At 40.3% G+C, this 24115-nt stretch overlaps 1 protein-coding gene across 1 annotated transcript; it reads right to left on the reverse strand.

Moving 5' to 3' along the window:
• Positions 1-280: 280 nt before the first annotated feature.
• Positions 281-22778, reverse strand: ago1 (argonaute RISC component 1). The gene is made up of 19 exons (XM_044208391.1): positions 22296-22778; positions 18422-18608; positions 15624-15744; positions 13705-13886; positions 11642-11778; positions 11154-11288; positions 10752-10839; positions 9253-9400; positions 8949-9068; positions 8706-8828; positions 8385-8518; positions 7978-8162; positions 7480-7639; positions 6890-6980; positions 4188-4382; positions 3846-3980; positions 3649-3750; positions 3264-3463; positions 281-2985 (listed from the first exon to the last, which is right to left on the reverse strand). The coding sequence occupies exons 1-19, from the start codon at positions 22318-22320 to the stop codon at positions 2877-2879; spliced, it is 2577 nt and encodes an 858-aa protein (XP_044064326.1). The 5' UTR covers positions 22321-22778; the 3' UTR covers positions 281-2876.
• Positions 22779-24115: the final 1337 nt, after the last annotated feature.

The raw sequence follows: 24115 nt of genomic DNA on the forward strand, positions 1-24115 counted from the left end.
GGTAACCCTACGTTTACAGTACTACGAATAAATTAGTAGATAAAAGATGTATTTTTAAAGGCTATCGTACATCATAATCTATAAATTATCTGCTACATTTGTGTTAAGACTTAAAGTTCAGGGCTACATCTCCTCTGTTGTAATGTAAAATGAGTAAACCTAGCCAAGTTCCATTTTATTTTCTTCTGAGTTGATCATTAGTTTTTCAGTGTATATTAAACTACAATCCAAGTAAACAATACAGTATTAAAGTTAAAAGAAAGTAAAAGAACAACAGGCGTAATAAAAAACAATTTTTATTTTCATTAAAAAATAACCCGCCCCAACAGAGTTCCCATACTATCACATACAGAGCCAAAATAATATGCTTCCATGTCCTTTCATTCAAATCTATTGGGAAGTGCTATGACAAGGACTGTTCTTGATCAGTGGCTTCAATATTGCTTAGTCAGACAGTGAGGCTGTGTGGAGAGCAGTGGACTCTCCTTTGTCCACATGATGCATTTCCAGGGTGACTGCCGTTTTGTCTTTCCCCTTTGCAAGGTGCTTTGTGGCTTAAATGAGGGAAGAACTGCATCTGGTTTCAGTGGTGCTGGGAAGTGCCCCCAGACAGATCATTATTATTTTTTTTAGCACAGAATGAGGGATAACACACTGGCCCCAACTGTGAAAGGCCCAGCAACTGGTGAGCCAAAATACATAACTGGTTATTATTATATATTTATATATACAAATCACCTTGGACACAATGAAGGATCAGTAAAACGGTGTACAAAGGCATACTGATTATGCAAGTTAATAAACACGATTTAAAAACCAAACTCATCTTTTGATCCCTCTCAGCTCAAAGGGGCTCTGACCATCAAACAAGATTTGAGGCGCTTAAAGGGCAACTGAGGTGGAATTTTGAGACAGTCTCCACAGTGCCCTCTTGAGGATACACTCTGACACTAGTCACAATATTAATAATAATAATGATGACAAAGGAAAAAGCAGTCTTTATAACCATTACACAATTGAGGCAAAACGACTGACAGGCAGTGGTGAGCGCAAGGCTCCTACCTCTAAGGAAACCAAAGGTGGCTCAGCATATCTAGTCATAAAAAATAGTTACATGCATTTTTTTCATAACTCCAGAAAGTGACTAGATGTAAAGGCGGGGCATATTAAGTAGTAGTAATAGGGGCCCACCCTGTCCAATGTAGCAAACCCCTATCTGTGCTGCCCATGCACACAGAGCACCAAAAGGGATTGGCTAACACAAGCTAGGGGATTGGGACAGGGGATGCTGCAGGTGTGTGATGTTAAAAATGAGAATAGACAGCAAGGATATAAGGTGATGATGGAAAGGGTGATGAGTAATAGTTTGGCTTGGAGGGAAGTAAGGGGACAAGTACTTTCGAAGTGGTTGGTCTCTACATGCTAAGAAAGAGACAGAGGGTAGAGATGTGTGTGCTTCTGCTATCCAGGCTATGAGTTGTAAATGCCTGCAGAGGAAGAGCTTTGTGTAAAAATGGGGATAGGCGTGTATAGGTACACAAAGAAGTGCATGGGTGGGAGTTTAGAGTGTGGCGTCATCTCCATTGATACATGTTGGAATGATCAGAGCAAGGTCAGCTGCTGAATGAGAGTTCAGCTTTGCAGCACTTAAGTGATCACAGATTTTATTTTTGCCTGCATTCAAATCTTCAAAGGAGTGTTGACCTTGCCTATTGCCTTAGTTACCTCTTTGTTCTGAAAGCTATGCGACTGTGGGTGTGAAAACTTCAAAGTAGTCTGTGTCAAGTCTCAAGACATTTGACCATTTTGAAGTAAAATAAAATCAATACGTAAATTAAAAAAAAAAAAAAAAAAAAAGTGCCTCGTAAATCCTAAAAGAGCAACGCATACAGGAATAAGAGATTATCTTCCTGTTTAAGTGCCCCTTTTCCATTGGTTGGCATCACTTTTGGCTGGTTAATAATGCTGGTTTAGGTGCATGGGGTGCAAGTATATTTGATACACTCTATGTAAATGGTCCCTCTATGGTTATACTAAGCTTGCCGCTATAGGCTAAATCTCTCAGGGACTGGCTAACCAGCACATTAAGTGTGGCAGGACTTCTCTCCTGTATCTATGATATGCTACACCTGCTCTTTCTGTCTCTGCTAATAAAGACCAGAGGGCTAGCCTCACATGTACTAACAAACTCTTATGTGCAGGACTGGTGGCACCTACATGCTAACACTAAGTGCTAATGTACCATACCTCAGACTCCTCAAGGCTGTTTAAAAAAATAACATTATCCAAAAACATTAAAAACATGAATGTAGTTCATGACAACATTAAAATGATACATGTAAGTGTGCGTGCCCAGTACCACCCCTCTGGAGGATCCCCATATTAAGGGGACCTGGAACACTGGTATCCGGCATTCAGATGGGTAAAGAGGCAGCATCGTGGTGGCAGTTAAAAAAGTTTTTTGTGATTTTTTTTTTCTTTTTATCGCCTATTTTCCTCCCATCCATATTGCATACTTACATACACAGGAGTGTGAAGGTAGCTTTCAATACAATTACATAATAATACCCAAGTTTTAAAAATTCAACATAAAAAGAGCCATAGTCCTGGTAAAGTAAAAACAACAAAATGACAATAACAATAATAATAATAATAATATTCAAAACCTTTTGAGTGCATGAGGCTGTAGAGTCTGCCTGTGTTTTACAGGTGAAGGGCCTTATGTATCTTGAATTTGGGTGAATGACTGGCTGGTGGAGTATATGTGGTGGGCAGTCATTGGGAATAAGGGATGGGGATGAGGTGGTGGTGGGCCGTGTGCCCACTCAGGTAGAAATGAGGTGGGAGGGATCGATGGTGGTGATGATTGGTGTAGCTCAGGCGAAGTACATGGTCCTCAGGGTGTCGTGGTGAATCTGAACAGCTTTAGCCAGAGCCTGGGGGTCCCGACCGTTACTCTGACCAGACACATGGCTGCCCTCTCCACTACAGAGAGATGACAAAGATCAGTGACACTTCATATGTGATTATCGGAATAAAGTCACCAGTGGCACGGTCTCTCAAACTCCATGTGGGGTCACTTTATATGCAGTGTGGCAGAACAGTTATATTAAGACTCTCTTACTTTACTCACTTAAAACTACATTACAAAATGAAAATTTTCCAATTGCTGTGGGTCGTAAAAATATTGGGAACCAAAAACCGTGTCACAAGCTATCAAAGTTTGAGAAACCTCATGTTATATCTTTCATAACCACACTAACCTGTCATGTTCTTTGTCCACCAGATGGTAGCGGGCACGGAAGGCCACAAGACGAGCATAGTAGGCTGGCGCAGGGATAGAGACTGAGCGGGTACAACGCACGTAAGTGTGGCACAACTGGTAAGTTAGAATCTGCAACTCATCAGCCGTGAAACGATTGTCGTCCCATAAGACGTAGTAATGAGACGGTCGGCTGGTACCCTGGAGACAGAGAGATGGCAATAAAAATGAGATGAAACATATGTGCAAAAAACATAAATGTAAAACAACAAAATGCGATATGTAGGGTTTTGGGGTCAAAGGCATTCAGTCTTATTATAATTTTTTCAGGGATTTCAAAAACTTAATTACAGAGCACAAAAACATTCTGTTTCTGTTATTATTACCTGTATGCCTGCATGGCTGCACAGGTAGAAGTCAAACTCAAAGGGATGAGTGATGCTCGTGTCCACTGTAGTCCCTGCAGGAATATTCCCACTCTTCCCAATCTATCAAAAGAAAACACAAGATGATAATTATTTAACAAGTATGGAAGTATGAAAAGAGAACAATTTTTTGTTAAACGTGAAAATATAAAGCTCACCCTTTCAGACTTGTCAGCACAGAAGAGGCGTGTGTGGTGGCGTTTCTGCACCACAATATAGGTGATGCCTGGCTGATAGTCTTTCTCCAACTTGATGCACGCATCTCTGATGGCCAGGAGCTCGTAGTGCAGAATCTACACAGAAGAACATTGTTTATTAGTACTCAAGCTGATATAGTTAATTTTATAGAAAAATGCTAAAATGCACTTTGCCAACATCACATTATTATGCAAATTAATTCATAAGATATTATGCATGTTTACATATTTTGGACAATCCAGTGGCATTAAGTATATCAACCATCAAAGGACTCAGTTTCAACTACCATGACGCCATATTACCTGCGGCAACTGTCCCTCAGGAACGCCATCTCTGTAGAAAATGATCCTGGTGGGCTTGAACCGGGTTGATTTGTAGAATTGAATTAGCAGTTCGCGCACCATGTAAGACAAATCTTCAATGATCTCCTGCCTGGGTCTCTGGACTCGCACTGTGGCACAGTATCTGCTGGGATGAGCATCCATACTGCCTACCACCTGGAAGAGAGAGGAGGAAGGGAGTGTCAGAGTTATACAGTCAGGTCAGGGTTATGGATTTGATTCCCACTGGTAACACATATGCAAAAAAAGTGTGGCATGGGGTATTATAAGGTGCTTTGCATAAAGGCATTCATCAAATGTATGATGGAGAAACAAAGAAAATCATGTTAGTGGACTACATCTCAATCTACTTAGTGTCTTTGAGTAGGACTCAATAAGACTTTTCACTTATTTGAAAAACTATGCAGTAGTTGTAGCATTGTTCTCCAAATTTTAATCAGACATTTAGGCAGCATAGTACAGATATTCTGTTACGTATTATTCTTCAGTTTCCGCATTGTGAATAATCAGTTTACAGACGAAATATAAAAAAAGAAGCATACGAAACAACAAAATATGTTCCAGACAAATATATAAAAATGAAAAATACTTAAAATGAGCTGCCCTGCAATAACAGCATTCACACTGCAACAGTTTCATTGTCCTTTCACTGTTATCAGTAGTTTGTCCCAATGTGTATATTTGTACGTTAGCATCCCCCAGAGGCTGCCACTGGGAAGTGTGGGAGGCTCAACATCAACCTTTCATTTTTCTTCCCTCAAATCCTTATACTACAATCATAATTTTTTTATACCAGTTTTCTCCTCAGTTAGGAGGATCAACACAGACGCACTCTCCTCTCTCATCCTCTCTGTGTGTGACTCAATCGTTTGTCATAATTGCTAGGCAACAACACAGCCAACCACAGCCAAGCTGAGGTCAAGGGCGGACGAGGGTTGACGTCATTTCCTTTTTGAACGTGAGTCAGTGATGAGCCATTTGTTTGCCTTTATCCCTCACCAACTCCTCTTTTCATGCTTTTTTTCTCTTTGTTCAGCCTCATTTATTATGTATCCGATTCTAAATGAAAAGTCAGATTGACTGCAGACGTTTCTCATGAAATGGACTTTTAAAGCAGGGTGCGTCTGGGCATTTACCACTAATTTAATGCATCAGAATAGAAACAAGTTGGTGTTGGTCATTGTAAGTGTTATGAATGGCCTGAGAGTACATAATACTTAGTAAAGCTGTAAATAAGGGCTGCAACTAATGATGGTTTTAATGAAAATGCCAAAATCTATTACAAATGCCCATCCCCCAAATTACCAGAGCCCTTGGCAATGAATTCATCTCATCTATCGAACAAACATAACAGTATTTCCCCATTTCTATTGTGCATTCATGTTACTAGTCCAAATTTTCTGACAAATACTCACATATAAGCTGAATGTAGTGACGTTTGCTCTACAGTGTTTTAATTAACTTTTCGTGTTCAAGATTAAAAGGTGTTAAAGCTCTTCTGCCTCAGACCTACTATTTATGGTTGCGGGATTCTTCTCTTTCCAGCATTGCTGTGGCCATAACCACCCAGTGCCACTGTCACCAAGCAACCACCACCATGTACATTTGCTTTTCTATGAAATCGTGAGGTCGTTTGCATTATTTACATGCCCTTGTTTTTTGATTTGCCTCTAAAAAAAGGAGTGACCCTGCCAACTTAGCATCTGGACTGCCATCACATGCTTTACTTTACATAACTATATACTTATAAATAGATAAATTAAAAAAAAAGGTTTTTATGGCTTTGAAAAGGATTGAAAAAGAGAGAACAAGGTTCAAATCCCTGTGTTGGCAACCATCCATTGCTCTTAAAAGATTGCTGAATTTGAAACAGTGAACAGAACCTGCCTGACATTCATGCTGATCAATTATGTGAAATGTATAAATGAATTACTTTGACTTGTTGGTGCATCCATACCAAGTGGCAGCCTAGTGCCTTAAGCTGCTGTTCCTCTTATAATGGCCACTACTATAGACCTAAAAAAAACCTGAATGTATTGAAGTCAAAGAAAAATACTTCTCTTGAACAAGAAAGTCAATATATTTCCCAACAAGAAATTAGGGGCTTAAAAGCTGATTTCTCTTCTTCTAATTTGTGTCTTGGTGGCAGTTTTAGAGTTATACTAAAACATAACAAGAAGTATGTTGTATCTCAGCCAGTCCACTTAGACCAAGTCTGGATTTTCTGGCTCCAGTACCTGACAAAGATGGCGATAAACAGCAAACCCAAGCCCAGTCTTTAAAACATCCCTGCAGAAACCTATGGGTAATGTCAAACCTGTTGTTTTTCTACAGCCTATGATCTTTAAACAATAGACATATAATAATTACACAATCTATTGATGCAACTAACACTTATTTCCTATATCAAATAACCTGGACTTTGTTTTGATTAATCAAATAATCATTTAGTCTCTAAATAACAAGTAATAGAGACAAATGCCCATCACAAGTTACCAGAGCCAAAGTGTTCCCCACACATGGGCTTAACCTGCATGCCTGGATTTGACAAGTGGCCTGACATTGTGTGACACGCAGTAGTTGCACATTCCCTTCCTTTTCCTGAGATTGTGTTCAAGGTCAACTTGGTGTTGTTTAATGAAGGCGTTATTTCTGAGACTTACAGCAGTAATGGAGGGCTTCTTGCCATCTCCAGCAGGGGGGTGTGTGACGTCTGCTCCCAGGAAGATAACCGGCTGCTGAAATACTGCTGACCTGAGAGAGCGAATGGAGGAGGAGATGCAAATTACACTTGCTCATAAAAGGCAGTGCAGGGTTGCTTTTGAGGAGTTGTATTTCCATCACAGGCTGAATACTGAGATGGGTCAATATACAGTATGTCATCCAGCAGGACTTTGTGGGCTTCAAATACTTAAACTTAAATCGTAACGTGTAAGTTGTTGCAATAGGATACCAAATACACTTTTAATAAGGAGACCAAATAAAGGACAATACAAAATTTGCATCTCAGGTGAAAGACTCATGAATACAAAATCTACTTTTTTACAGTAAGGAAGGTATAATTTTATGGTTTAACAGTCAAATGGAAAAGTTGCAGTCCCAGGTCTTGAAATGCCCAGCAATAACCTGTGGCAGCAGTCTGGCATGAATGGGTTACACAAGCGTCAAACACCTGTTAATATATGACAGTGAATTATCAAAATTCTTACTGTTGTCCTAAACTAATTCAAAAGCAGTCCAAACAAAATCTCACCGTTGGTGAGGTACAAGGATGTTGTTGATGCCTCCCAGCTTCACGTTGATCTTGAGGCAGAGGTTGGAGAGGGTTTGAGGTGAGGTCTTCACCACGTTCTTTACCTGGACACACTGCGTGGCCATGCCCAAGAGGGTGTCTCCCACACGCTTTACCTCCGCTAAAGGGGGCAGTTTGGAGATGAACATAAAGAACACCATGATGCTAAAGGACTGTAGCATTTTAAGAATTTCAGCTTTTCAATAGTCTGTCTTGATTCTTCTTGAGGATGCTTAACAGCAGAGTATGTCATATGTAGTATTTAGATGGTTTTGTGGTTCATCATGACAAACAGGGTATATCTAAAAAAAAAAAAAAATCTCTCTCTCTCTCTCTCTCTCATATATATATATATATATATATATATATATATATATATATATATATATATATATATATATATATATATATATATATATATATATATATATATATATATATATAAAAATCATAGCCTACCATAGACAGGAGTTTTTCCTGGCAGAATGACAATAATGAGCTGTAGTCCAGAGTAGGTGTTCTTCAGGTGTCTGAACATGGGCTCCACGCTGTCTGCTCCCTGGGCGTATTTACAAAAGCATGGCTGGCCCTGAATTGGCATCCCAGCATCCTTAGAGATTTTACGCAGCTGGTCTGTGAAGTTCCTGAGAGGAAACCAGAGTATTAAAAATCATCAAGCTAAGAATTTTCATATTTTACTGTTGTCTTGCACTGTATCCCTGCCCTGTCATTAGGAAATATTATTGATTATATTATAAAAGAAAGTAATCAGTTTTTGAGATACCAAATGTAGGCTAAATATGGCGAAAATGATTTAATTCCCTCCTAAAAATTAATTCCCACTGTTATTACTCATTAATACTTACTTGAGCACCTCTTCTCTGCACTGTTTCTGTGGGGCAAAGCAGGCAATCGCCCACACTTTGATCTCGATGCCATTATAAAACTGCTTCCCCCTCATGTCCCACACTCCCTGGTTGGGGGTAGCTATGGCACGGTTCTGTGTAAGAGAGGACCAGAGGAGATAAAGTGTAAACCAAGATCAGATCTACAGCAAAAATATGTACAGGACTGTGTGTGAAAAACTGCAACTTGAAGGATTTTTGTTTGGAGTGTCCCTACTTCCAAACTCCCTCATCATAACTCAAAAACAGATTTTTTTAAATAATAAATTAACCATGTATTACCCGTCCTCCATACTGCAGGATAGGGGCTGGAAGCACCCTGCCCGTCACCTCAGCCATGTCATCCTTCACCTTGATCCCAAACTCTTGGATGTATGGGTCCAGGTTGAAGTTAGCATTCTTCATCTGTGGACCGTAAAGGACATTCATCATCTCATCTCATCTCATCTCTTCAAATCACAGTCATACATTTCTATACACTGTTGTTACATCAGCCTCTACCCACCAGCTGTCTCTACAACTCACCAGCCTGCTGATCTCCTCTTGTCTGTCGGGTGCGGAGCGAGCTGTGGCTTTGATCATAGTCGAGGTCTGATTATCTGTCAGTTTCTTGATGCATCGTTGACCTGCTACAATGTTACAAACCTGGAACAAGCAAATCCAGTCATTAGGGTGTAAACATTGGTTACTCACATGTACTAATACTGGATATATCTCAAAATAGTCAGTGTACAAGGTGTTTTACACTGCTCTTTATTTGATAATTCTTTAAATGAAAATAAACTCAGTTATTGTATCACAGTTAAATCATCTTTGAACCCTTCCTCACCTCCAGGGGCAAGTAGGTGTGCTTCTGCTCCTGCCCCACCTGTAGACAGGGTAGGTGGGGGTATTTTAGCTGCAGGTTGTACTTCTGCTTGAAGTACTGGGCTACTGTACATTCTACTGTCTGCCCACTTTCGAGCTGAAGGGGAAACCTGGTAGAAAAGACAAAAAACATGAACTACTGTATGATCTGGTAAAAAGATAAAGAAGTTGCCTTTGATTTTCAGTGGATACACCCCTGCATGGTCATGTATGTGTGGCACATCAGTGACAAATGTTATTGTCATCGCAATGCATCACTGGCCAGCTCCTGATTTGCGGATTCGTCCAGGCTGATGTTAAAATTTTATTAAAAGTAATGACAATCACAACTTATCAGACTCCAAAGTAATGTATTAAAACCGCGTTAAAATGGGTGGATATTAAATAGAGAAAAGAAGAGCAAGCAATTCTTACTTTGTCAGGCTGTAAACATGTTTGTTTTAATTTTTTAACCAAACTTCTAATATGTCAAACAACTTATTCATATGATGTATCATTTCAGTACTAAAACTAAATAATTTTGGATAAAATACTGATACCTCTTATATACTTATTTTTATAAAGAGGTACCTTTGTTACTAGATAATGGGGCATTTCCAACGCTGAAACCTAGGGGACTGAGAATCTTTAATATCAGTAACTTTACCTGCGTTTCAACTGCAGGAACTACGGATTAATATATTTCCTCTAGGAGAGTTCCAGGTGCCAAGAAAGTGCCAAAAAAAGAGTCAGATAAAGAGAGACAGAGGGAAAGGCAGTCGAGGGGGGCTAGTGAGTGAATGAGAGAGGGAGTGGCAATGAAAAAACAAAGAGAGTGAACAAGAGAGACAAAACTTTAGCAAAAAGAAATAACCATAAAACACTCAGTAGTGTCAACTGTGGAGACAGGCGTTCTGGAGTTTTCAGTATCCTTTTCTACCTCTGCATGTCTCCTTTTCACTGATTTTCATTCCAGTCATTCACACATTTGAATCATGCAAAAGTAACTATAGAGAACAACAGGGTGACTCTGTTGTTGTTTCCTCATGTGTGAAAAATGCATTTCAAATGCACGTAAACCATCGTTTTCTGTCACTGTTCTAATTTGCTTTATCTTCATGGTTCCTCAGATGCGGTGGAAACGCAAACAGGAAAGTGCAAAGCTGAATTTACAGCTCGTAGTTTAGTTCCGGAAATGTGTTCCTGCGGCTCTTTAGTACCTGGCACAATTTGGTCAAGCTACAAGATGATCTTTATGGCAAACTGGTTATTCATATCTACGTAGATTATTCAAATCCACAGAGCCAATTCGGGGCATATCCTAATAATGTAGATGTATGCATAAAGATAAACAGTGGGTGTATGTGTATTTAATGTCCATAGCAGTCATACATGCGGTTGGCTGCTTATTGTAAGTCACTTACAAAAGCATCTGCCAAATGAATGTAATATAATGTAATTTACTGCTCTCTGTGTACTTACGTCTGGTGGCTGGCAGGTCGTCGGGTGACATTGCATACACGATACTTCCTCTTCATTTGGCCACAGTGGGTCACCTCCACCTTCAGGCCTGGTAATGCCACCAAGAAATGGGGTACACAAGCATTAACACAAACAGACATGATAATTAAAAGCAAAGTAATTAAAAGAGCTTCTCGTGAAATAACAAAGCACCACAATCACAAAGTTAAAAGGTTTAAATGTCCCTGATAAAAAATGGCAGTAACTTATGTATAAGATCCAGGAAGATTTTAAAATGCATTTGCAAGGTGTAAAGTGAGCAAAGAATCTTTAGACAGGGGCACGAAATTGTAAATTTATTTTCTTGTTAAGGGCTTATCACTGTGTTTTTGGAAGGCACTTTCAAACTGGCCAGTAGCCCACCTTTAATTTCCTTCGTGAAGCGGACCCTTTGCGAGTCAGTGAGAGTCTTAGGCTGCTCATCAATATTGCGAATGTCCAAAACCTCACACATGAATTCAATTACAGGCTGGGCTTTGTAGAAGGCCGTGGCGGACACTAGAGGGAGACAGAGAACAGCAATAAGTCCATACATGTCAGAAGAACAACTTAACAAAAGATGCATGATGTCCACAATTTTGATGAGCCTTTACGTCACCATTTAAGGCATTTATTAGAGCCAAATTAATGTTACAAGCAGCCAATACAAAAGGAGAGCATCAGCCTATACTTATGATATCATAATTATAAATAATATAATGATTGGTCATTCAAATCCTCTTTGGTTCCAGAGTAAATTTTACTTTTCACCATTTCTGTCTCACTGTTTCTGCCTAGTCATGCAATGTCAGTAAAAAATTATGAGATCACTGACTACACACACTCTGGTGAGCATGTCTTCAGTGACTCACCATCAATATTAAGCATCATCTTCCACATGGCGGGGCGCACTGACTGGTGGAAGCCAAACCAGACTTCCCTCCCCCCACCCAGTGGGTGGTAGTATCCTTCAGGTGGGGAGAAAAATGAGCGGCCCACTGGTGTGTACCTAATTGGAGGAGGTGGAGAGGTAAAATGATGAATGTGCAAAATGACTTGACTGAATTCAAAGCATGACCTCAGTGTGACTTCATGTCCAGTAAAGTTGTCATCTCATGTAGGAGGCTTCAGAATAAGTAAACTCTTAAAAGGATTTGTAACCATTAAAAAAAATAGAAAACCTGCATGGAAAAACACCAAAATGGGAGTTATAAAAGGAACAGTGCTGTATTTTTTTTCTGAAAACAGACCAAAAAAATCGGGAAACATTATCACTGTACCCCCCCAGTCAACACCACCTACATCAGAATGTTGTTTGTTGATTTTAGCTCAGCATACAACACAATCTTTCCCATGAAACTAATTGGAAAACTTAGCACCCTGGGCTTGAGTACCACACTCTGTAATTGGTTATTGGATTTCCTCACAACAGACCGCAGACAGTTCGGGTTGGCGGTCATACCTCTTCCACTCTAGTGTGCAACACCGGAGCCCCTCAGGGCTGTGTGCTCAGCCCCCTCCTGTTCACACTGTACGCCCATGACTGCAACCCCCGACATGGACACAAGATGTGAAGTTTGCAGATGACACCACCATCATCGGCTGGATTTCAAACAACGATGAGACACGGTACACAGAGAACAACCTACTGCTCAACGTCTGCAAAACCAAGGAGCTGATCGTTGATTTTAGGAAAAAGGAGGCAGTCGGTGGAGCTGAGGTGGAGTAGGTGAATAGTTTTAGGTTCCTGGGAATCAGCATCACAGAAAACCTGACATGGTCCTTTCACATCTCCACCCTGGTCAAGAAAGCTCAGAAACGGCTGTATTTCTTAAGGAAATATAAGAAGGCCTGTGCTAAGTTCTTATTAACTTTTATAGAGGAGAAATACAAAGCATCTTGACTGGAAACATCACAAACTGGCATGGGATGTGGATGTGTGACTCTGACCCCTGGAGCCAGGGTCCGAAATTAACACCCGCCAAGCGCCAAATGCAGGTAGATTTTCCATTCTAAATCTCAGAAGGCTATCTACCATACTGGCGGGTAAATGTTTGTACCAAAGTCATGTAATAAACTATGCTGAGAGTCTCTACCGTGTTTTGGTGTCATTTACGGGCCGTTTCTGTCTCCTGCGTCGGAGTTTGACACACACACACTTACACATACACAATCATATGTGTTTTTACGCACGTCTAAACAGTGCCGCGAAACTGACCATCTGGAGCTCTCATGCCAAAGCGTCCAGTTACACTTTCAAAATAAAGCTTGCTGAGAAACATTTAAGGTGATGGTCGCAGTTTGGTTTAGGCCTGTTTTATACAGTCTATGGTTTAGGCACCAACACTACTTGGTTAGGTTTAGGAAAAGATAATGGTCAGGGTAAAAGTGGGTTAAAACAATCAAAGTTGACTGTTGGTTTCAATGAACCTCGGTCTCCTGTGTGAAGGTCTTTACTTGTATGTTTGATCCTTAAGTACATTTAACAGCAAATACTTCAGTAGAATTTTGAGTTGTATTCAGGCTTGAATTGATTAACCGTTGATCTATATATTAAAATAATTTTGCTCTGGCCTCTTCTTTAAGTTAGTATTCAACATAATACCTTATTATCTCAATGAAATGTACTAAAATGAATGTATATGTGACACAATTTATTATTTTGGCCGGTAAAAAATATGCTTGGCCGGTGGATTTTTTCATCTACCATTGGCCGGTGAGTCAAAAAGTACATTTCGGACACTGCGATGCAGTTAACAAAAAATTTACTTGGCAAAAACATGACTTTCCAATCTGCAAGATGTATATGCACATAACTCTTAGAAATAACTGATTATCTAACTAAACATATGATAGGGGTGTTGCAGTATGTGTATGTGTGTGTGTTTTTGTCTGTACTGGTGTGACTAAGAGAGAAAGGGTTCCTATGGTGTACCTCATAGAGGCCAGGTGGCGCATGGCCACATCCAGGGCTTGAACCGAGTCGAGGGGGACCTGCAGCCGGCCGCTGACCAGAGTCTCCTGCAGCAGGCGCCATGACACTTTGGCCAGCCAACGGATGGACACCTTGAAGATTCGGTCCTTACCCTCACCTGGAATGGTTACCTCAAAATCCACCTGGTGAAATAGAGGACAGAAAGAACAGAAAAGAAGAGGTAAAGAACACAGCTGAAAAGCAAATAATTAAGCTGTGCAGTACACTGGAAACCCTATTTATATAGGATAGGATATAGGATATAGGATTCATTATTCAAGAAGGTATTTCACATTACAAAGCGTGGTTCAAAAACACCTTGCCTACTACACATCACTTACAAGAAGCCAGCTTACAGCCTGGTTACCTGTAGACATTACAACAACACATGAGTTGGCATTTCAATTACATTTATTTATTTATATAGTGCCATTTATAAAAGAAGTTATCTCATTGCACTTGTCCTATAGAGCAGGTCTAGACCGTACTCTTTACAATATTGCATGGTTTTGCTTTCCTAATGTTTTTGTTTCCATTGCTGTAGGGCTGTACCAAATGTCATTTTTTACATTCGAAGCTTAAAAAAGCTAAAAAATAAAAAACGAAAGAGAGAGAGAGGGAGAAACGGTGGTTGAGCCAGCTTCAGAGGGAACGAGGAGAGAGAGTGGTATTAACAAGAAGAAAGCAGGGAATCGGAGAAATACAGTTATTTTCTGATTGTTTCACTGTGGTTACGTTCTAAAGCACAAATAAATATGGCCACAACTCCACAAAATCCTGCAGGAAGGAGCCACATTGCCGGATTTTGTGTGAATGCATGCAGCCAGTGCTTGCATGTGTGTGTGTAGCTCAGCACTGCCCTCAGTCAAACAGACACACATACCTGACAGAGCAGAGGAAAGAGACAGCGATGTAACCTGGTTGTTAGTCCGACCTTAAACACTGCGTGCTGCATAATGAATAGACATGAAAAAAAGCTGCGCAGCATTCGCATGTTGATTTAGAATATGAATGTCAACGTTATGAACGAAGCTTCAAACTATTCGGTACAGCCCTACATTGCTGTATGGGCTCCTAAATACGACTGTGTGTCATAGTACATGAGTCTGAATCAGTAAAGAAATTGGTTGACGTACACTTATTCATTTTCTTGCCAAGAGGTGGGTGAGAAAATTGATACAACTCTCAAGTTTGTATGATAAATATGAGTTAGCTTAGCATAAATACTAGAAACTGGAGGAAATAACTAGCCTGACTCTGTCCAAAGATTAAAAAAAAAATCTGCCTACCAGCACATTTAAAACTCACTAATTAACATGTTCTGTTTTATTTTGTTTGTTTGTAAAAATTACAAGTTGTAGTTTGAGAGGGGGTTATGTGCTGGACTATTTCTTGGTCAGGTTATGTGCTAGCTATTTCTCTGTTTTCAGTATTTATGCTAAGCTAACTGGCTGTGGCCTTATATTAACCAGAAAGATATACGAATGCTATTGATCTTCTTATCTATCTCTTGGCAAGAAAGCAAATAAGCGCATTTCCCAAAATGTTAAACTACTCCTTTAAGATTAGAAATGACAGAAAAATCAGAACTCTTTGTACTCAAATACTCCAGCATCCAACAGACAGTAACAGTGTTTCATAAAACAGTAGGTGTTTCTGGTTCTTATGAATGGATAGACATATGTGCTCTGCAGGAGATAAAAACACTAAATAGTGCCTTCTATTCAGTGTTTTTCAGATAAACCATCCTCCCCTAGAGAAATAGTGCCATTCCTGTTCGAACAGGGCTTAAATTGACTTTATTGATCCCCAAGGAGAAATTAGTTGGGTGGTTATAGCATGGTGTAACAGTGTAACGCAAAACCATTGCAAACATCTACCTTCTCACTCCCAATAGGAAGCGCTAGCACCGTGTAGATGTTCTTCTTGCCATCATACACTGGCTTTCTGTCGCCAAAGAGCTGGGGCTTGAAGTGTTGCACCATGTATTCCACCACCTCCCTGTAGGAAACGACACACACAAACACAATATGGGATTAACATGCACCAGAAACATAAGGAAACCCTGCTCTACCAATTAAATGAAACCCATTGCCATATTAGGATGCTCTATTGTGATCAGTGGGGGTGATAGAATATTGATTAAGCAGGATACAGCTGGTGGGTGCAATATCTCATGGTCACAGGGGGAGAGGCAAGGACAAAAAGAGTGAGGGTGTGGCCAGGGGGGCACCTTTCAATGCACAATGCCTTGGCCTTCATATAAGTGTGGGGGATGAGGAGTTGTTCTGAAAAGAAAAGGTCAAAGGGCTTGACCTTTGCATGCCTTCTTGAAACCTTTGTCTCAAACCAAAAGAGACCGGTGCTCAAAGACCCTTACTGAATATTAGAGAAGGTGGTACTAACATGCAGTTTTCAAGGATTCTTCTTTAGAATTTCAGGTTTTCTGAGCAAATAACTCTGTTTATTTACAAATAGGAGATTACTGATTTGTTAATTTGTTTCTGTTCACATCCTTGTTAATTAGGAAGGCAACAAAGCCTCTCCTAGAGTGTTCTCTGGACAACCTTGTCTTTCTGCTGAAATCTTCAAGAATTTGAATAAAAGACAGTTTGTTTAATCAAAAACAGTATGCTATTTGAGAACACTAGTATTGGATCAGGGCTCTTTTACTCGACAGAAATAAATCATGTCAAGTTATTCCTTTCAGGTTTAGAGAAAAGTAATGAATTGGTCTTGAGGAAATAATACAGTTAATTAATTGAAGTTGCTAAAGTAAAAAAAAAAATACAAAAATAATATATATATATATATTCTAGTTTGAAAGACAGATTCACGCCATCTTTCTAAATAATTGACAATTATCCAAAGGCCCAAGGCTGTTAGTAAGCCAAACTGGAACAGACAATAAAGTTAGCCTTCATATATTATATTCCTACTTTTAGCCTGTCCCTGAAACAACACAAAAGACAACTGTGGAAACATGATAGCCATTCATATCTTGTTGACAGCCACCTCATAGTCACAAGGGTGACACTACAATTTTAGTCTGGAATTGAAAGCAGAGAAAGATGAATAAAAGAAAATTACATTCATAGAAGGATAAGTTCTCCTGGATCAAGCATGAGAAAACATATGTATTGTGTGGCATGTTGCCATTTCCCCTCAAAGGCAGACAAGAAAGTCTTTTTTTTATTATTTTTTTATTTTTTTTTAAAGGAACTGGCTCTCTGGAGAGCCATGACAAAAGTCTGCAAGGCAGACAGGCACATTCCCCCCTGAATTAATTGATGTGTATGTACTGTTTGTTGCTTAGATTAAAATAATAAATGTGACAAGTCACAATCATGGCAGCTCATTTTTGTTTTTAATTTGTTACAGCTGAAAAGAATATTTGATGGGGCCACTAAAAACTGTCTAGGGACTAATGGCTCCATTATAACAAATACTGAATGAGGTACATAGAAACTAACACAGCAATCCATGCTAGCCTGTATATTTCTTGAGTGAATCCAAAGACTCTTCACTCTCTTCACCATAAATAGAATACTGATGAATTATCTTTTTTGCAATCAACCTCTTTTAAATACAGACAGTAGATGCCTATTTCTGCTCCTCCATGATATCACAAGATTGATTGGTACTTATTGTATAATATCTATGTAATAATATGCTTAGAATCCTCCCTCAAATCAGTGATTTCATCTAGATTTTGACACAACCATTCTGATTTAACCTGCATCAGATAGAAAATGGTTCAACCATCAAATACAAGGGTTTCTTCAAGCACAGTCTGCAGCATAAACACCAGCCAAGGTGAAAGGGTCAGTTAAGTTAGATTCAACTTTTGACTCCACCATCTGTCCAGTCCAGTCACTCGGACACAGCGACTGCAAGAGGCTTTCTGCTGCTTAATATGATCTGAAACCCATGCATACTTAGTGTTTAATTTTTGCCCAGTTCTGCACAGATGCATGTACTTTTCTCACATTGCTTTTTGCTCTTAAAGACCTGACAAGGAGTCACACTAGGTATGCTTTTCTGTGAGGCTTTGCCCTTAATATAAAGCAAAGCATATAATGTGATCTGAAGTTTGGAAAATACGTTTCATCGGCTGAAAATATCAGAAGCAGTTCACAAGTTTGGGTTTTTTGCCCCCAATTTGAGTAATTTATGACTAAATATCTACTTATACTGCATCCCAAGCAAATATTTGTTTTCCTACATAACAGAGCTGCATGTTAAAGCTAGTAGGACCAATCTAGGGTTGAAGAGCTCTGCTTTAGCTGCAACAGATTTTTTTAGTATTTTCCCCACACAAGAACATGGCAGTCAACCTGTATAAATAAATAAATAAAGTAAATAGTTGTTACATTGAATTACATTTAAATCTCAGTTGCAATGGTCATGTTGAAAGTAGCTGTTGTTACTGCGCAGTGATTACAAGTGACTGTTGGGCTTTCATTATCCAATTTCAAACGGCTCCACACTGTAAACATTTCAGCTGATTGCTGACTTCTTAAAATGCATGCCTTGCTGTCACAAGTTAATAACTGCTTATGACAAATGACAACTGACAAGTACTGATCTTTCAGATGAATGTGGGACAAGAAATACAAGAAACACCGTGACTGTGATCAGATGAAGGTGTAACCACAGTCTTTACGTGTTCTATTACCTGTTGACTCTCCGTGGGCACTTGTCGGGCTTAATGTCCACCTCATAGTGATAGACGTCCATCTTTGGGATCTCCACCTCGAAGTAGTTGGCCAGCAGCTTGATGGGCTTGCCCACGGTACCCATGCCTGGCCGACGGGGGGCATGGAACACCTGCTGCAGGGGTGGGGGGAAGACCCCCATGGGCACTGGACAGACAGGGCATAGGGAGCCATCAACAAGGACAGGTGACAGAGGGGAGAGGGTTCAGAGCAAAGAGCGTAGGAATGAGGAAAGTGGATGTGCACAAAGCAAGAGCAAGAACAGAAAAAGAACAAGTCAAAGCAGAGGAAGGGCATAGGCGAAGCAGGCTCACAAGAGATAAAGAACGGTTAAGTGAGGAGGTGGCAAAGGAAGTGGTTGTGAGCAGCAGAGGACAGGGCAAAGAGGGCGAGAAATGTGGCATAAGCCAGGAAGAAAGCGTAGGCAGAGGCCAAGAGGACATGATAAGTGGACACCAGAGTGAGTGGCAGGAACAGGAAAACAGGAAGAGGGAGAGTGAAGATAGGAAAAGAGAGAAACAATGAGAATGGAGCGGTTAAGCAGTAAAATGTGCATTTGGGGCCAGGGAAAGGGAGCGAGGTATGTTACATAAATGGTAAGATAAAAGGTGATGGAGGAGGATATTGACAAGGCATAAAGAAGACGAGGAGGAACCAGATTAGGTCAAATGAGGATGGACAAGGGAGAGAAGGGGGAGGACGATGGAAAGGGAAATCATGGCAGGGGAAGAAAAGGAACACATTAGAAAAAAATGCTTCTTTATGAATCAAAGTGTGATTTATTTTAAGATGTTTGTAATTCAGCTCCCATTCATTTATCACATGAACTTCTGTTTTATTGTGCTTCTGATGATATCTCTACTATACACATTACCAAGAATTATGCTAATCGATTAATTGTTTAAGTAATTTATCAAACAAAAATGGCAAAAATCTGCTGGTTCCAGCATCTAAAATTGGAGGATTTTCAGCTTCTCTCTGTTTAAGTTGAGGTTTTCGACTTTTGATCTGACAAAACAATCATTTTGAAGATGTTGCAGAGGGCTCTTCCACAATTATTTTACATTTTATAGATCAATTGATTTATCAATTAATTGAGAAAATAATTATAGATTATATGGATAATGAAAATACTGATTAGTTGCATCCCTAAACATATTTTGCACTTTCAAAATAAGTCTAATTTCTGAAAGTGTCTTTGTCCAACACACACTTAATACATCAGTTATTACATTATGTAAGTAGCCCATAGAATACAACTTAATTATAAATGATTAGTGACTATCAGTGTCCACACTAGCATTGTCTAATACAAAATGAGGTCTAATACAGACGGGGTCCTAGACTGGGTGATGGTGTGAGGCTAGCTGTGACTCCTGCCTGAGAGGGGCCCAATGCCTTAACCTCTGGGTCCCCAGAGAACAGCCCTCCTCCACCACAACAAAGACCCCAGCTGCCCTGCTCCTCTGTTTCACACTCACACACACAAATACACGGGTGTACGACAGAGGGAGCGCCCTTGCTACGGTGAACACACACACCCATAACACACAAACACAGGGGGGCCCCCTCTACATTCCCAGCCTCACCATGGAGACACCACAGCAACACAGCATTGTCATGGATATCAGGGGACCTGTGTGTGTGTGTGTGTGTGTGTGTGTGTGTGTGTGTGTTGGAGGAGATGGGAGGAGGCAGGGTGCCGCTGCGGTCATGCTGTAGAGACCTTGGCCTTTCTGGTCCTGCACTGAGCATGTTCCCACATCGGGCCAAGGTGCCTGTGTATCCCAAATTGGAAAAGCCCTGCTTTAAATAGCTGCTATGGGAATCCTTGGGTCAAACATACCACTCAATCATATGTTCACTAATCCTTCAGAAAATGCCAAACTGACAAGAAGAGTAACATTAGCCATTAAACATAGAAAGATGCTCTGCTTAGTGTGTGTGTTGAATCACACTTCACTACAACACATCTGACAAACACCATAAACACAGACACCAGGCATGTGTTGACTACACATAGCCTATGTGCAAGAAAGTATGTATGTGTGTGAATATGTGTCTAGAGTGCATTGTGACCGTTGCACACTCACACAATGACACACACTTCGCCCTCGTGCCAGTGAAGGCAGATGGTGAGAAGCGGAGCCAGCGTTCTCACATATCCCAAGACAATAGCAGTCTTTCCCGGGCAGTAAAACTTAAAGCAGAGCTTTGGTGCTGCATCACAACATGAAGACACTCACTACTTACGGTCTTTACAATGATGTAACGAGCAATACCCCAATACCCTCACATGGGAATGACTACTTTAAGTTAAGTACTTTAAGTTACATCTAGGGAAACACGGACATTTTTGCACACTTTATTTTGGTTCATTAATGGCCTATTGGCAAATTTGCCTGTTTCATGATCCTCTGGTGAGCTCTGCAGTCCAACAAATTTAAGCACATTTTCAGAACAGAACTAGACAGTAAAATGTTTACATTCAGAGTTCAGAATGTAGCTTTTAAATAATTCAATTTTGACTTTGAGGGTAATAGCAGATCTCCAGTGTAGCTAATGATAAAGGATGAGTGCAACTGAGCTTAAATGCAAGCACACACTGAAATCGAAAAAATCTATTACGATGAAATTAGCCTTTAAAATCTCAAAATAAGGAACAGTAGTGGATGTTTACTAGGAGAGCCCTTCTCTCATCAGGAGATCACAACAGACCAAGTATATGAATGAGACGGAACAGCCAATTACGCATCAATTGTTTTGGCCAAACTAGTTGGCTCTCTGAATAATTGGCTGTTGACCATGAGATAAACATGGCAATCAGCTCAATCTAGAAAAACAGCACATTGAATCATCACACTTCAAACACAACAGCAGACTTTGAGATGAGGGGCCCCGGGGGCCCTTCACCCATTCTAAAAAATCTGCAGTTAATATATGAACCCCGCCTTCCAAAAGTACAAGACAGATTCAGGACTGGATTATTAATGCCAGGGTTCAAGATTTTCCACAATAGGTGGACTTCAGACCTGGGCATAAAGTCAAACACTACCTAGTTAGTGTTTTAATTGGCTGCCTCCACACCTCGCTGTCATCCAAGAAAACTGCCAAATAAAGATCGTTACTGGCACTGATAAACACTAGCTGTAAATCTGTGTGAAGGGAAGCATGCAGAGCGAAGCCCCATATACAAGTATACAATGCACTGCACATGCCTTTCAGTCTTTCCAAGTTTGAAAACAGGTCCTGTCAACTCTAACAGCAGATGTGCAGACATCCCAATTCAGGATTATTTTTGGTTGGTTCCACATAAATAAATAATTCATCTGTGTCTTCGGATGTTAGGCCTGTGCTTATGTCCCTGTGCATGTAAAGTATAGGTGTTAACCACTCTTTAGACAACCTTAACAGTGTGAGCAGCCATAACCTGTCAGTGAAAAGCGAGGCTGGTCTGCTGTGTGGGGTGCAGCCAGCTGCTGCTGCTTGAAGGCGGGCTTCACCTCGTCCCTCCTCACCGAGATTCCCACGACCTCCCTGCCCCCGCGCATTGCTAAGGATATTGTCAGCGCTCCAAAAGGCTTGTCTTTAGCTATAAATCTGGATACATAATAACGTTCCCTGCAAAGTGTTGTGCGTGCAGACTGCAAGAGAGCCCCCTCCATCTCCCACTCTCTCTTCTGTAAACGTTGCGATGCAACAGACGGGTACATCCCCCTGACGCTAAGGCCAGGCTACGGTTCCCCTTTTTTCAACTGCAGTCTACATCTGCAGCCATAACTCGGGTATCCGGATTGATAGGATGTTAAACCACTAAAGTAAAAATAAACCTACCAGCGCCAGACGGTCCCGGCTCCATCCCATTCACTTAGCCGCGCGGGTACAAGCTAGCTAGTCCGGGGTGCTGTGGCCAAACCGCCGGCCCCTTCAGGCTGGAAGCGTCTCAGACTTCCAGCCCCCTCCTCTCGGCGTGTAGTCTTCTCTTTTCTCGGTGTACCCCCGCCCCCTGCCCCTACCAGAACCCCCCAGACCCGCAGAGGAGTTGAGGCTAACGGTGATAGCTGCCAGTTGCTTGTCTGCCCGTTGACCCTGGAGCAACTAACGGCCGAGCTGGAGGGAGATACCGTCTTATTTCTAACCACACTTCCTTCGCGGGGCAATGTGGTCCCTCCCGGCGCCGTGATTTCGCCGATTGTCCGTGGCGCTGTGGTTTCTTGTCGGTCTGTTGTGCTCCTGCTCACCGTTCAAGCAGGATTCTCCAGCGGAACAAAAAGGCCAGCCCCTCACCCCCAAAAAAAAAAAAAAAAAAAAAAAAATCTGAAACTTCTTCTTTGCCATTAAAAAGTGCAAAGGAACTGTTGATTAACTTGCTGTCACACCCCAGAGGATAAAGGCGGAACTACACTGCAGATATGCAAATATGGAAAAGTGTTCTAAATTTGTTAAAGAAACAAGACATTATGATATTAATAATCATATGAATAACTACACACAAAACATACAACCATAAAATTGTTAAACAATTCAGAATATTTTGAAACTCAGTTTATGATTATGAAATGTTTTTGTTTAATTTTGCTTATTTTCACTATACAAGAGTTTATTGCAGGTCAGTAATTTGTGTTGCACTCTTCCTCCCTCTCAAAGTTACTTGTATGACATGCCTGTTAGCAGCAATTAGCATAATATGTGTCTCATGTTTGGCACATAGAATTATTTCTGTTTGTTTTACTAATGTTTCATCATTTTATTACTTTTTCTCCATTAAAAAAAAATTTAGTTGTGTTTTTTTTATCTTTTTGGTGATATTTCTGATGAGTCTTTAGTAGCCCATTTGTTTGTTGCTTTTTATCTCTCTAGCACAATTCTTACATCCTTTCATGTATTATGTTTTTTGCGTGTTTTGTTACATGTGCAAATAAATGAACTAAACTAAACTTTTGTCCTAAGTCCTAAGCACAGCGCAGCCCTTGACAACCTCCAACTGTTTTTTTGTTTTTTGTTTTCATATTTATAACACAGATCCTTCACTGTCACCATTGGGAACTCAGCCTCATCCTCAGCCTTCGGCTCCTGTTTCCCAAATTCTATACTTGGTCCCATCTATATGCTCCCGTCACATCACATTACCCCAAAACGCAACCTCTGGTTTTGTTGTTATGCTAATGACACTGTTTTTTTATTCTGTAGGGGATAATAGGGGGTTCTTATAGGGGATTATTCTTCCCCTAGGACATATAATCACTTCAAAGTAGTTAAAATTACATCATCCTCGACTAGCTAACAGTAAAATGTTACTTGCACATTAATGCATCAGTAATAATAATAATAATAATTATTATTATAACGCAATATACATAATAGTATAAGTCTAGTTTAGTTTTATTACCAAAATGACAAAGATAACAAATACTATATAGTGCAGGGAGAGGCAGAAAACCCAGTGGGCTTATTTGAAGCTTCCGCCTAAATAATGTTAACATTTCACAAAGTTATTGAAACACAAAATTAACATAATAAAATATCAAAATAATATGACTACATACACACTCACGTGATCAGTTTTTCTGCATTATGAGTGCATTTACTTTCGATGCTTTATGTACATTTCGCTGATAATATTTCTGCAGCCTACTTTAAAAATCTACCAAGCT

This window comes from Siniperca chuatsi, linkage group LG9 (genome assembly GCF_020085105.1).
Source record: "Siniperca chuatsi isolate FFG_IHB_CAS linkage group LG9, ASM2008510v1, whole genome shotgun sequence".
In the NCBI taxonomy this organism is placed as follows: domain Eukaryota; kingdom Metazoa; phylum Chordata; class Actinopteri; order Centrarchiformes; family Sinipercidae; genus Siniperca; species Siniperca chuatsi.

What these genes read in the sequence shown, in the direction of transcription:
- ago1 (XM_044208391.1), bottom strand. Translation starts at nt 22,320, where the DNA reads ATGGAGCCGGGACCGTCTGGCGCTG. An exon ending in TGCCCACGGAGAGTCAACAG is followed by an intron (nt 15,745 to 18,421) that starts GTAATAGAACAC and finishes CGTTTCCTACAG; the next exon opens with GGAGGTGGTGGAATACATGG. An exon ending in CTTCACGAAGGAAATTAAAG is followed by an intron (nt 10,840 to 11,153) that starts GTGGGCTACTGG and finishes TGGCATTACCAG; the next exon opens with GCCTGAAGGTGGAGGTGACC.